The 13,841-nt window shown below is 42.3% G+C and overlaps 1 protein-coding gene across 1 annotated transcript in view; it reads right to left on the bottom strand.

Moving 5' to 3' along the window:
• LOC137563542 (calcium/calmodulin-dependent protein kinase type 1D) overlaps window positions 1-10,279 on the bottom strand; it is a 412,397-nt gene extending 402,118 nt beyond the window's left edge. Inside the window, exon 1 of the mRNA XM_068276130.1 lies at window positions 9,713-10,279. Within this exon, the coding sequence (XP_068132231.1) occupies window positions 9,713-9,804 (92 nt within the window). The 5' untranslated portion in view covers window positions 9,805-10,279. The remainder of the gene's footprint in view (window positions 1-9,712) is intronic.
• Between the last annotated feature and the right edge of the window lie 3,562 nt (window positions 10,280-13,841).

Genomic DNA, 13,841 nt, shown 5'->3' with positions numbered 1-13,841 from the left:
CCCTTTCATCCCCCGCCGCACACCTGGTGTAATTAAACCTCATTTGATATATATGATACTTGCCTCAATAAAAAATATTTATTATAAAATTCCTTTGTCAGGTAAATAATTAATAATACTGAAATGTCTCCCAAGCTTTTACTGAGATCAGCTGACCTTACCACACTGCATACCTTCATGCATACTGTTCCATTCACAACATGGATTGAATGGAACAGTATGCATAAAGGTATGCAGTGTGTAAATATTTTTTTATTGAAGCATTAAATGAATGTTCATTGAGGAGAAGTGAGGCAAGTATCATATATGTCTTTAAATCGATGAGGTTTTGAGCAAACCCCATAGCTCTTTCTGCAGCCCACACTATTATTGTTACAAAGCGCCACAGTCATCAATTTAATTTAAACCTCATTTGAACTACGAGTAATCACTTATGATTTCTCGTGGTTGAGGTCGGAGAGCATCCCTTGTGGTCAATAAAAATACAAAAAGACCCAAATGTACACATTTCCAATCAACAGAGACTGGACATTTGCACAGGCAATCAGATTTGGGAACAGGCAATACATCATTTGTGAATCTGATTAGCCGTGTTCATTTCTAGTTACACCAGTGCAAGTTTCCAACTCCAGTCAAATGGAAATACGCATTTTAACTGATGGCTGCTTCCAACCTGATGGCTGCTTCCAACCTTTTCTTAGGCTAGTTTCACACAGACACATTGGGCATGATTTACAAAGCTTTTTCACTTGCTTTCTTCTGTTTTCACCTTATCTATGTTATTTTTTTTTAAGCTCTCAAAGAGCAAAAATATATTATAAATTAAAGGTAAGAAAAGTAATATTAAAATCAAGTTAATCAGGAACAACTTACTTTGAGTGATTATTTTGCTAGTAAATGTGCTGAAAGGTTATTTTTATCAATTAGGTGATAAGTTTTGTGAATAGAGCCCACTATATTGGGTTGGACAATGTAATGGCATAGCAAACACAATGCAATTACATTGTATTGGTACATACTCATCTGCTCGTAAACAATGCAGCAAAATCCCTTCGAATAACACTAGGCATGCCGGTGGTACCAGACAACATGCACGCTTACAGTTGCAGTGAAGCATACTTTGCAAGTACTGCATGCTTTACACCGCACATGTAACGCATTACACAACTTTCTCCCGCTGTTGCCTTGCAATCTTGTTTTTACAGGATGTGCAATGCAGCGCCCCACTGTGAAACTAATTTGTCTTTTAGTCCCGAGTTCAGTTTTTTAAACCCTGAAATACATAGTTAAGGCACAGGAGTTTTAGCAGTATTACAAAATGGTGTATGATCTAGCTGAATTATGGTACCAACAGACAGTCACCAAAATAATGACACTAGCTGTCTAATATCAACAGTAACCATTCTCCTTGAATACATTTGTTCCACCAGCAGTATAAGCAGTAAATCCTTTCATCAGCAAGTCCTTCAAAGCTTTGCTACTAATTACATCAAGTTTTACTAGTTTCTCAGTAACTAATACAGATAGATGGTTACTGAGGAAGGAGTGAAATACAAGCATACTGCTGGCAGTGTTACATAATCCACTTTATTTCGCTACACACTTTGCTTCCTCATAATCTGCAGATGAGGGCATAATGTCCTGCAGCAATCTACAATACAGATATACAGGTGAAACTCGAAAAATTAGAATATCGTGCAAAAGTTCATTTATTTCAGTAATTCAACTTAAAAGGCGAAACGAACATATGAAATGGACTCATTACATGCAAAGCAACATATTTCAGGCCTTTATTTGTTATAATTTTGATGATTATGGTTTACAGCTTTAACCACAAAAACAACATTTCAGAAAATTAGAATATTGTAAAAAGGTTCATTATTCTAGACTCAAAGTGTCATGCTCTAATCAGCTAATTAATCCAAAACACCTGCAAAGGGTTCCCGAGCCTTTAACCCCCTGGCGGTATGATTATTTTCGGATTTTAGGGTCTTTTTAAAATGTTTCAGACTTTAAAATCAGGAAAGAATCATGCTGCCAGAATGCCTGCAGCAGCCCCTGCTCTCACTCACTTCCCTGGGCTCCAGCGCTGCAATTATACCTCCGTCCTCCGGGTGGCGCTGTAACTCTGTGGTGAGATCGATGACGGCGACACCAGATCTCACGAGAGTGATTCAGAGCCTCGAAGGACAGGAAGGAGAATGGCTACCAACGTCTGGATCCTCCAGGAGGTGAGTAAAAACGCCCACTGCGCGCTATACTCTGCATAGAGCTCCCTGCGGCTAGCCTGAGCATAGGTCGGGATTACCCCCAGGATGGTTAAATGGACTCTCAGGCCTGGAACCCACTAGCAGTGTTTTCTAAGCATCAGTGATTTGTAAAGCTCTTGCTAATGTAAGGCTATGTGGGATTTGTTAAAAAAAAAAAAATCACATCCTTCAAGTGGGATCACACCCATAGCATTACATTAGCAAGAGCATAGAAAAGTGCTGCTAGCGGGCCTTAGGGCTGATGCACACCTGAAGAGCTTTTCTGAGCACTTTGTGATTTTAAAAGCGTCTGCTAATGTTATCCTATGTGTGTGTGCACAATGGAGCAATGTGTTTTTGTAGAAATCCCCCATAGCATTGCATTAGCAATAGCTTTTAAAATCTCTAGCATTTAAAAAGCTCTTGTGGTATGCACCAGCCCTCTGGTTCAGTAGGAATCACAATCATGGGAAATTCGGCTGACCTGACAGTTGTGCAGAAAACCATCATTGACACCATCTTTAAAGAGACTCCGTAACAAAAATTGCATCCTGTTTTTTATCATCCTACAAGTTCAAAAAGCTATTCTAATGTGTTCTGGCTTACTGCAGCACTTTATACTATTACTCTCTCTGTAATAAATAAATGTATCTTTCCCCTGTCAGACTTGTCGGCCTGTGGAAGGCTGCCAAGTTCTTCAGTGTTGTGGTTCTGCTATGAACTCCCCCTTCCAGGCCCCTCTATGCACACTGCCTGTGTATTATTTAGGATTAGAGCAGCTTCTCTCTTCTCTCTTATCTTTTACAAGCTGGATAAATCGTTCTCTGAGCTGGCTGGGCTTTCACATACTGAAGAATTACAGACAAGGGCAAAGCTGTTTGCAGGAAGAAACAAGCAGCCTGAAACGTCAGTGCATGAGAACAGGGGGAAAGAAACACACAAATGAGATTCAAAAGGAAGGCTGTATACAGCCTGCTTGTGTATGGATGTATTTTCTATTCGTGGACATACTGTACATCAACCTACTTCCTGTTTTGGTGGCCATTTTGTTTGTTTATAAACAAACTTTTTAAAACTGTTTTTAACCACTTTTAATGCGGCGAGGAGCGGCGAAATTGTGTCAGGGGGTAATAGGAGATGTCCCCTAACGCACTGGTATGTTTACTTTTGTGCGATTTTAACAATACCGATTCTCTTTAAAGGATACCACAACTGAAATGTGACATAATGAGATAAACATGGGTATGTACAGTGCCTAGCACACAGATAACTATGCTGTGTTCCTTTTTTTCCCTTTCTCTGCCTGAAAGAGTTAAATATCAGGTATGTAAGTGGCTGACTCAGTCCTGACTCAGACAGGAAGTGACTACAGTGTGACCCTCACTGATAAGAAATTCCCCTTTTTTACCTCTTTCTTGCTCTCAGAAGCCATTTTCTGCTAGGAAAGTGTTTTATAGTTGGAATTTCTTATCAGCGAGGGTCACACTGTAGTCACTTCCTGTCTGAGTCAGGACTGAGTCAGCCACTTACATACCTGATATTTAACTCTTTCAGGCAGAGAAAGAAAAAAAGGAACACAGCATAGTTATCTGTGTGCTAGGCACTGTACATACACATGTCTATCTCATTATGTCACATTTCAGTTGTGGTATCCTTTAAGGAGGGAAAGCCTCAAAAAGGTAATTGCAAGAGAAGTTGGATGTTCCCAAAGTGCTGTATTAAACCACATGGGGGTTGATTCATGTATCCTCATGCGCTGATCAGATGAAGCACTTGCCCAAGTTTTGTATAGAGGAGTAAAGGTGCCATATCCTTTAACAATTAATATGAAGGTGGTTATACGTGCCTGGAGTGTGGTTCATTCCTGGTATTTAGTTTCCTCAAAACTTCCATTATGGAACAATGCAACCCTACATCATTTTTTCATGATTCCTGACCCTATTATTTGGATCAAAAAAGGAACACATGCAGAAGATATAATTTCAGCTGGGGCACTACTAGATGTTAACTCCCTCAAAAACACCTTCTCATTGCCTAATAACTTTTTTTTTCAGGTATTATATACAGTTGAGGCATGCATTTGCGGCATAGTTTGGACGAGAGCCGGACAGACTGCTTTCCTCTGACATAATCTAACTAAAACACTTTCAGCCATCTACCAAAAAATAATCCTAATCGCTGAACCTCATGCAACTGTCTATAAACAACCCTGGTTTACGCTAATACCTAATCTAGACGATGAGGATTGGGAAGATGCATGGATCAAACCCTTTGAATACCTAATTTCAATGAGAGATAAATGAATACAATTTAAAATTACTCACCAAGCCTACTTAAACCCAAACAAATTAAGCAAGTTTGACCGAACTGGCTCTGGTTCGTGTTGGCGCTGCCTTGGCTGATTTTGAACATATTTTCTGGTCATGTCCAAAAATAGCTGCTGTATGGAAGGAGATTTGAGAAATCATTACATCTATCACGAAGACTCACGTCCCACCTCAGCCACTTCACTGCATTCTGGGAAATGTACACACCCTGGCTCCAACTAGCGCCCTAAAACACTTAACAGGCCTACTCCTATACTATTACAGGAAAGCTATTGTATTCAATTGGAAACGACCTACTTTACCAACTATCCAATACTGTAAACAATTAGTAAATAATTCTCTACATCTATACAAAGCAGCTTATATAGCAAGGGGATGCACATCCAAATTTAAGAAGGTATGTGGCCCATGGACCTCTAACAAAGACACCACATAATTTCTAATGTACTGATGGCCTATGAAAGAGGACTCTTAGTATCTGTTAAAATTGATAATATATATATATATATATATATATATATATATATATATATCTTTCAACTGCAAGCTTAGATCTGCATTTCATAATTTGTGATTGTATTTGGCTCAAATGAATGCAAAAATGAATGGGAATAGATGGGTACCGAATACCCACACACCTTTTTCTGTAAAAATGCAACATTTCACTGCAATTCTATGTGACGTGGTTTTTCTGTCCTTTTTTTTCTTTTTTTTTTCTTTCATTGTTTCTCCTCACCTGCGTGTGCTTCTTTGTGCTAATATGTTACAAGTTTTTGTTTAACTTGAAAATCAATAAAGAGAATTTTCAAAAAAAAATCCTCATGCGCTGGTACAGAGTGAGTTATATCCCCTTCCGAGTGCTAATAAACTAACGTGACTTAATGTCCCTGCTGGACAGCGTAGCCTGCATAACTAAGCAACAGCTCATGCTTACAATAGCCACGCAGTAGTGATGTATCACTACTATGTTAATTAACAATTTATTTTATTGATTACATGTAATATTCTAATTTTCTGAGATTTGGTGGTTTCCATAAGCTGTAAGCCATAATCATCAAAATTGTAACAAATAAAGGGTTGAAAATCTCACTTTGCATGTAATTAGTCTATTTCATATACTGTATTAGTTTCCTCATTTTAAGCTGAATTACTGAAATAAATGAACTTCTGCACAATATTCGAATTTTTTGAGTTTCATCTGTACTTTATGAGCATTACCCCAAATACTCCAATAAAACCCAATAATGGTTTCCAAATGTCAATTTATATTTGGGTGAGTGCAGGGAGCTCAGGTGACATTTGGCTTTGGGCTTATGGCACCAGGCAATAACATGTGGGTTTTCCTCACTTACATGCTGTTGCAGACTCGGAAAGAGCTGCAAGTGAAAATAGATCTCCCCTGGAACTCATTCACATATGAACACTCACTAGTAGGCCGGCATTTTTGCTAAAATGCAAATACACCACTACATACATTTTTTAATAAAAAACACATGTGAATCAATGCAGATGCACTGAACTACAAATGTATAGACTTTCACAGAAAAATGCATGCGTTTTCCACACCTTTTTGCGCTGTTTTTTTTTTTGGGGGGGGGGGGGGGGGAGGAAGGACAAGCACTTAGACAGCCCCCCTCCCCATAAGTGATTCCCCCAATCGTGATCCCTCTATGCAAAGTATGTGCTGTGGAAAGCACTGAAAAGGCAGTTTATTTCTACTTTACCTGTGTTCCAAGCCACTGGGCTCCAGCCACAGCCTCACTCATATCCTTACTCTACACAGGATGATGATATACTCCAGCCTCACTCAGGGTTCTTGTCTTCCCTGGCAAAAGAGTCAGGCAGGAGCACATCGGCAACAGGATAAAGACACAGTGATGGATGAAGGATGTAGAAAGTGAAGTCCGCACGATGTCGATGAAATCACTATGGCTTTATTCAATAGTTACACATACAAGCTAAGAACCAGCACCACATGCTAAGCATGTGGTGCTGGTTCTTAGCTTGTATGTGTAACTATTGAATAAAGCCATAGTGATTTCATCGACATCGTGCGGACTTCACTTTCTACATCCTTGGATCTGAGGTCTTGGCAGCCTGTTTTCTGCACTGTCGATAGACGGAGGTATTGAGCGGAGTTCCACATTTCTGATGGATGAAGGACATGTATGAGGAAGCAGCTGGAGCCCTGCAACCTGGAATGTAAAAAAAAAAAAAAAAAAAAAAAGGGTTCAAGAAGGCAGAAGATACTCTGTTATTCACTCTGCAAGTAAGGACACTAATGGCAATCTTCAAAAGACAACAGCCAAACAGAATAGCACATAACAATAGCATTGCGTTGGACAACAACCCATGCTAGATAACGCTGTGTTACCATGGTGTGAAGCATAGCAGCATTACCCTGAGGGAGGTTTCCTAAACACAACTGATCCACAAAACCTGGATAAGATTTTGTTAATAACTGTCTGATATTTGGATATCCCATACTGTGAATATGTTGTAAAGGCTGCAATTCTTGCCTACTATAACATGATGGAGGTTGGTGAAAGGTCAGTAAAGTTGAATGTCTGTTTATACACATGTACTGAAATCTTCTTGTTTGTTTTTAAAAACAAATGTAGAGTATTCCAGTTTATTATTAACAAAACCTCTTGCTGCATGCATCTTCACTTGCATAATTATGTCACATACCTCTCAGTACCCTGAATAGGATCCCAGATGAAGGTGACAAACACTAACCACTTTCTAGCTTGCATTTAAACAAGAAAAAGAAACACACTGCATGTTTGCTAAATCCATAAAGACCTGCTTATTCTTTTAAGTTAGCCAATAAATGGTATCATCCTGATTCAAAACTTCTTGTCAACATAAATAAGTCATCTCCTTGACTATCTATAGACACATAACGTAACTGGCAATATATTGTTCTGAGGACTTCTTTAATTTAAATATATAGCACACTTTTCACAAATCTGTGACATAATGTTGCAACCCCTAACATCACTGAGTACTTGTGTTGTGTTCAGGGTGCTACACCTTGTTACAAAAACAGTTTACCGGACTGAGCTGGTTGAAATCTATGTCCTGCTTGTGGCTGCGTGGCTCTGACTGGACGTAGATTTCAACAATCGTCGCTGCGCAGTCCTGCCGCTCAGCCCCCTGCTGCAACCCACTCACCCTGCCATCAGTATGACGGCAGAGCCCTGTGAGCCAGTCATGACCGGGTAACTTGTTTTGCGTTGCATTTGCGGACTGCTCCCGCGACCCGCCCCATCGCGCTCCTGTGGCAGGAAGCAATATGTGTGATGCGAAAAAAAAGTGATTGGACAAAGTTACCGGGCGTGCCAGCGGAGCACAGGAGCAGCCTGGGGAGTGGGATGAGGGTGCAACAAGGGAGCCCACAGCCTGAAGAGGGCTGGAGAAAGCCCCAGGGAAGTATAACTGCTTTTATACTCGACATCTAAGGTACATTTTAAGGCTCCCAATGTCACGTGACATGCATTCGGGAGCTATGAAGGATTCCTCCTTAAAGTACCCCTGAATTGTCTTAAGACTGTGAACTAAAGCCCTTAGCGGGCTAGATTACCATTTACTGATTGTGTTGTCACTGCTCGTTGTCATCGGGGTCCCCACACCCTTCGTCCTCATCTTCTTTGACAGGGTCTTCAGTGGAAGGTACTGCTTCCCACAGCCTTGTGCAATTTACAAATACGCAGGCGCAGTTCCGCATTGCTCCAGCACAGTGAAAGCAAAGTTTATGAGCACCTTCTTTCACTGCACAGGCACAGTCCCAAACACGTGCCTGCACAGTTCATTCATTGCTCTGCACCGCTCAGAGGAACTTCTGGGTGGCTGCGGACAAGCAGGTACAAGGTGGATCGAGGACAGGGAAGGGGGGACCCCGACAACAACGAGCAGCGGCAGGATAGTCAGGAAAAGGTAATCAAGCCCATCTGCACCATGGGCTTCATTTTACAGTTTTAAGACAGTTCAGGGGTACATAATGCTCTGATGTCAGGTGCCACATTGGGTAGCTTATGGAGAATTCCTCCTTCAGGTCCAGTTCACATGAGAGCCAGGGTGCAGCCGCAGCTCATTTAGCCGATACCAAATGCTTTTCTGCAAGGTAGCATTTGGCTACCTTCAGCAGCGCTTCCCATAGTTTGGTCGTCATGTTGTGTTTTGACCCCAGCAAGGAATCACAGAACCACCAAACTTAGCCAATCCTGGACGGTGCAGGTAATGCCCAGGACAAGATGCTGGGATCTAAAGCAATGTTCACGCAAAGGACAGGAAACGCTGCTACCGTCATTAGTAATGCAGAGAAACACTGGTACTGTCATTAGAAACAGCTGCTTCCATTCATGAGTGGAAGTGGCTGTTGATCCCTTTAAGCGTTGCTTTCATTGCCTACCAGAGACAACAAGATTAACACCCCCAAGCATCCTTCTGAACTGGCCCTAAGGCTCCCACTGTCACATGACATGCATTCTGGAGCCTATGGAAGAGTCCTTCTTAATGTAAAGTGACATGCATACAAGCCTACAGAGGAATGCTGCCAGGGTGGGGTGTATTATGATACTAGCCACACATAGAGGGGGAATTATTAAACTGTCCATGATTCATGGGGCGGGGAAAGAACTTTATACCAGCCACAATCCACTGGTGGAGGGGAGATTGGCAAATGGCCATACTTGCTAGGGGTTACACCCCCATCTCCCCCAAGATGCATTAAGGTGGCTAAAATGGGGTGGAACTTAGATAGTGGGGGGCCCCTTGAAATTTTCACAGGCGGACCCCAAGGTTTGTAATTATGCCCTGCATGTGATGTCATAATACTGTTCAGAAAGGCTGAACCAGAACGCACATACACATGTATTTATTTTATTGCAACATAAAATATTACCACTACAAGCCAGGAAGTGGGTGAATATTTGCATAGAGAGACAGGTTGTTTGGAAAGTTCCCAGCTATGATGATGCAGCATAGAGAAGTCCCAATGTACTGATGTACTGGCACAGGGTAAGTTGGCAATGGAGCTGTTACTTTCACTTCTAGTGCACTCGTCATAACCAGCCCCGTCTCCCCTTCCCTCCATACACACCACTGACAGAGAGAAAGCTTCGCTGTACTTACGATCCGAGGACCTCCCTGAATTCAAAGATCTTCTTGATGTCGTCCACTTGTTTCTTCCAGACAGTGCTGTTCTCCCCGTTCTCCCGAGCCATGGTCCTCGCAGCGATAAGTCAGCCTCGGGATGGCAGCCAGAGCACCGGAGTTCAGTTCAGCGCAGCCCTTCCTCTATTCGGCTTGCGAGACTTCCTGCTTCCCACTGGCGCGGATGAGAAGCGGCAGCGCTGTCACATTGAAGATGATCTGAGAGAGGTAGCTGAGTAGCTGCTGTCCCCAGCCAGGCATCAATGCTGCTGTAGACTTGGGATGTGCCGTCTGCCTTCAGCCTTCCCATGCACTGAGAAGAGGAGGAGAGCAGAGCAGGTAACCCTTGCTTGTCACATCACTGAGCTCCCTCCAGTCACACGCCAGAGCAGAGCTGTGTGGGGTGGGTGGTGCTGCCAGTGGCGGGCTGGGCTCCCCCTACTCCAGCTGCTTGTGATGAGGATGACACAGGCTCAGTGAGCTGTGCTGTTATTATTAGGGGGATAGCAGCACACGGCAGAGGTGCTCAGCCGCTGACAGACCCAACTCAGTCATGACTTGGAGATAATAATTCGCATTGCACCAAAATTCCGAGCACGTCAAGGAGACTCCTTTCCTGTGGGCTGGACCTGTCGGTTGGCGGATCCCAGATCTCACTGCATAAAAAAGCCAAGCAGCGAGGAGCCCACCGGAGACGATGGGATAGGGAGGCAGTGGTGCAGCCCTGGAAGCTGCATGAGCAACCTGCTCATTTCATAGTGCAGGATAGGCAAAGCACCACAGAGCCTGGGGGTATGCATGGCTGATAGGCTTCCATACAGCAGGCTGGGACCACACTTGTCAGAATTGCATGCTTTTTTTCCCACACACCAAAACTGCATTACAACTGACATTGCAAATCGCAAGTACGATTTGCAATTCTAATTTTCATTGGATGCTAGCAACACAAGAAGAATAATGGAGCATGCAGGACTCACAATTGCATCGGAATCACATGTATGTAGCTTATGTTGCAATGGTTCACACTTGAGGAAGGGGTCACGACCTGCAGTGTTTTGCTAAATACCAAAAATGCATGCAGAAACGCATGTGATCATAGTGTATGGTGCTGCTGCATTCTCAGGCACAGGTCACACTTGTCTTTCAGTTTTCTGCACATCATGTGCATTTGTATGCAGAAAAACGCACTTTTCGCAGCAGCTAATGTAATTTTAGTAGGCATCTGCGATTCCGCATAGCGTTAAAAAAAGATACAACCTGCACTACTTTCCTGCACAATGCAGGATCATCAATGGCTACTGTAAAAAATACCGCATGGGTTAAAATGCACCACAAAACGTGCAAATGTGCGGCAATACGCTTAAGGGAATCGTCTCTGATTCCTGCCGATGCAAGTGTGATCCCTCCCTCAGTGGGATTTTTGTATGCATGAAAAAAAAAATGTACTTCTTGGAACATAATCTCCCATGTGCGTTTTCCCATTGACAATCATTAGCTACAGCTGAATAGCACATGCATTTAAACACATACAAACACACATACTATGAGAAAATTGTATGCAAAACAACATTGTATGCAGAACAACACGCATTTACTGCACTGACATGTTTGGTCCCTGCCGTAAACAGGCACATTTATCCTCACTTTGGACTGGTTCACACTGCAAGAGCTTATTAACTCAACCTCCCCCCCCCCTCCCCTCCCCAACAGTATGATTATTTCTGGTTTTAGGGTCTTTTTAAAAGTTTCAGATCCTAAAATAGGGCTAAAATCATGCTGCCAAAGTCTCTGCAGCAGCCCCTACTCTGACTCACCTCCCTGGGCTTCAGCGCTGCAATTTTTCTTTCCTCCATCCTCCAGGTGGTGCTGTAACATATTGGTGAGATTAATGACAGCGATCTCACCAGAGTGATTCAGAGCCTCGGAGGACAGGAAGTAGAACAGCTACCCACGTCTGGATCCCCCAGGAGGTGGGTAAAAGCTCCCACTGCGTTCAATACTCTGCATAGAGCTCCTGGCAGTTAACCTCCCTGGCGGTAGCTTGGGCTAAGTGCTAGTGATTTGAAAAGCTCTTGTTAATGCAATGCTATGGGGGATTTTTGCAAAATCACATCGCTCCAGTGAGAGCACACATAGGATAACATTAGCAGAAGCTTTTAAAATCGCTGGCACTTAGAAAAAGCTCTCTTAGGGCTGGAACCTACAAGGACGTTTTTGTGAGCATTTAGGGAGCGCTTGAACATGCCAGCGTTTTCCCAAAACGCTCAGCTAATGTTAATGACAGGGCTGTGGAGTCGGTACAAAAATCTTCCGACTCCGACTCCTCAGTTTCTAAAACCATGACTCCGGGTACCCAAAATTGCTCAGACTCCGACTCCTCGACTCCGACTCCTTAGTCTAATACTTAACAGGGCTGTGGATTTTCTACAAAAATCATGCGACTCCGACTCCTCAGTTTCTGAAACCACGACTCTGACTCCGGGTGCCCAAAATTGCCCCGACTCCGACTCCTCGACTCCAACTCCGACTCCACAGCCCTGGTTAATGAATGGGGCAACTTCCACAGGAGCGTTTGCAATTTGGAAAATCGCAAGCGCAGGGCATTTAGCATTTTGTAAGCGTTTGCGCTTCAATGTAAAGTATATAATTGCTGGCGTAATCGCTCATCAAAACCTGCATGGAGCGATTTTGCTAGCGTTTTAAAGTTACTGCACACTGTAACAAAATTAAAATTAATTGAAAGGACCAATCAGACTTTAAAACGATAATTGATACACTTTTTAAAAACGCTCCCTAAAACGCTCATAAAATCACTTACAAACTGCTCATACAAAACGCTTGCGATTGCGTTTTGCAGGGGGTTCCAGGCCTTAGTGTGAACCTGCCCTTAATCTGCTTACAGTTTCCCACTTGCAAATATGCATTTGCAATTTTTTAATCTATCCTCTGCCCTAGTAAAGTTTGGTCAGTATATAGTTATGCTATTGTTTTTAATAGCTGTGGAAGGTTGTCCTTTGCTAAAGCTATTAAAGAAGGGATTCAAATGAAAGAAAAAGGCACATCTCTTTGAGGCCCCCTGTACACTGCAAATCTGATTTGCGATTCTGATTTCCCTGGATGCTATCAAAAGAAAAACGCAGAAAACACGCAGCATGCAGTACCGATTAAAATCGGAATCGCATGTAGTGTGCAAGAGGCCACAGATATCATTTTCAGGTCCAAGAGCTTAGAAGCAGTCTCAGTGGCTGCTGTGGGACCCAGATTCTCCCTAACCTGTTCAATGCAATTTTCATAAATTGTCTTCTGTTGTGGTAGGAAGTAATTGTATTGGTGGTTATGATTGGGGTGAATGTACAGCTGTACTGCATTCATCAGGGTTAAATGTGTTCATTGCCCTTCATTCATGGGGAAATCAAGTTACTTTGTGGGACCATGGCCCATGTTAAACATTTGCCATGGGGCTTCCCGATTTGTGCAGTGTTGGATTACCTCCTAAACCATAACCTAGGAAAGTGCCTAGGGCCTTGCTATGTTCCAGGTGCCTACCTGGTTCCTTTTCTTACCCAATTTAAAAAAGAAGTCCACTGGCAAGCAGAAATTCAAATTCCAAAGCTATTAACATGTTTCCATTTGTCCTTAATCAATCTCTTTAGCCACTTCTGGTCCACCTTTGAATGCTTTGTTAGATGAAGAGGCAAAAAAAATCATTCTTATTCAAATACCAAAATGTAACTTGTGTTATTGATTTATAATAGTTTCTAGTTTAGGATGTACAAGTGAACTTCTGATGGGGTTGTACAACTATTCTGTCACACCTTTCTAATTGAAGATGTCTCTTCATTTTTATACCGGTTATCACCACAAGGGGTCAGTGTGCCTTAGCAGTCAGAAAACAGCAATATTCTGCCACATCCTCCTCCATCAGTTTATAGTTGACTGTCAATTTAATTTACATTACATATTGCACAATTATTTCATGTGATTCAGTTTAGGCATTAGGAATAATTGCCTGACAAACTACACCTGTATGATTTATTTCTTTATTTTTGTTTTCATTTGTGTGAAAATTATATTTTATGACAAAAAAATAAACAGAAAAAAAAGCTTA

Source organism: Hyperolius riggenbachi, chromosome 3, assembly GCF_040937935.1.
Source record: "Hyperolius riggenbachi isolate aHypRig1 chromosome 3, aHypRig1.pri, whole genome shotgun sequence".
NCBI classification, from domain to species: domain Eukaryota; kingdom Metazoa; phylum Chordata; class Amphibia; order Anura; family Hyperoliidae; genus Hyperolius; species Hyperolius riggenbachi.
This window is presented reverse-complemented; position numbering and strand designations above follow the sequence as displayed.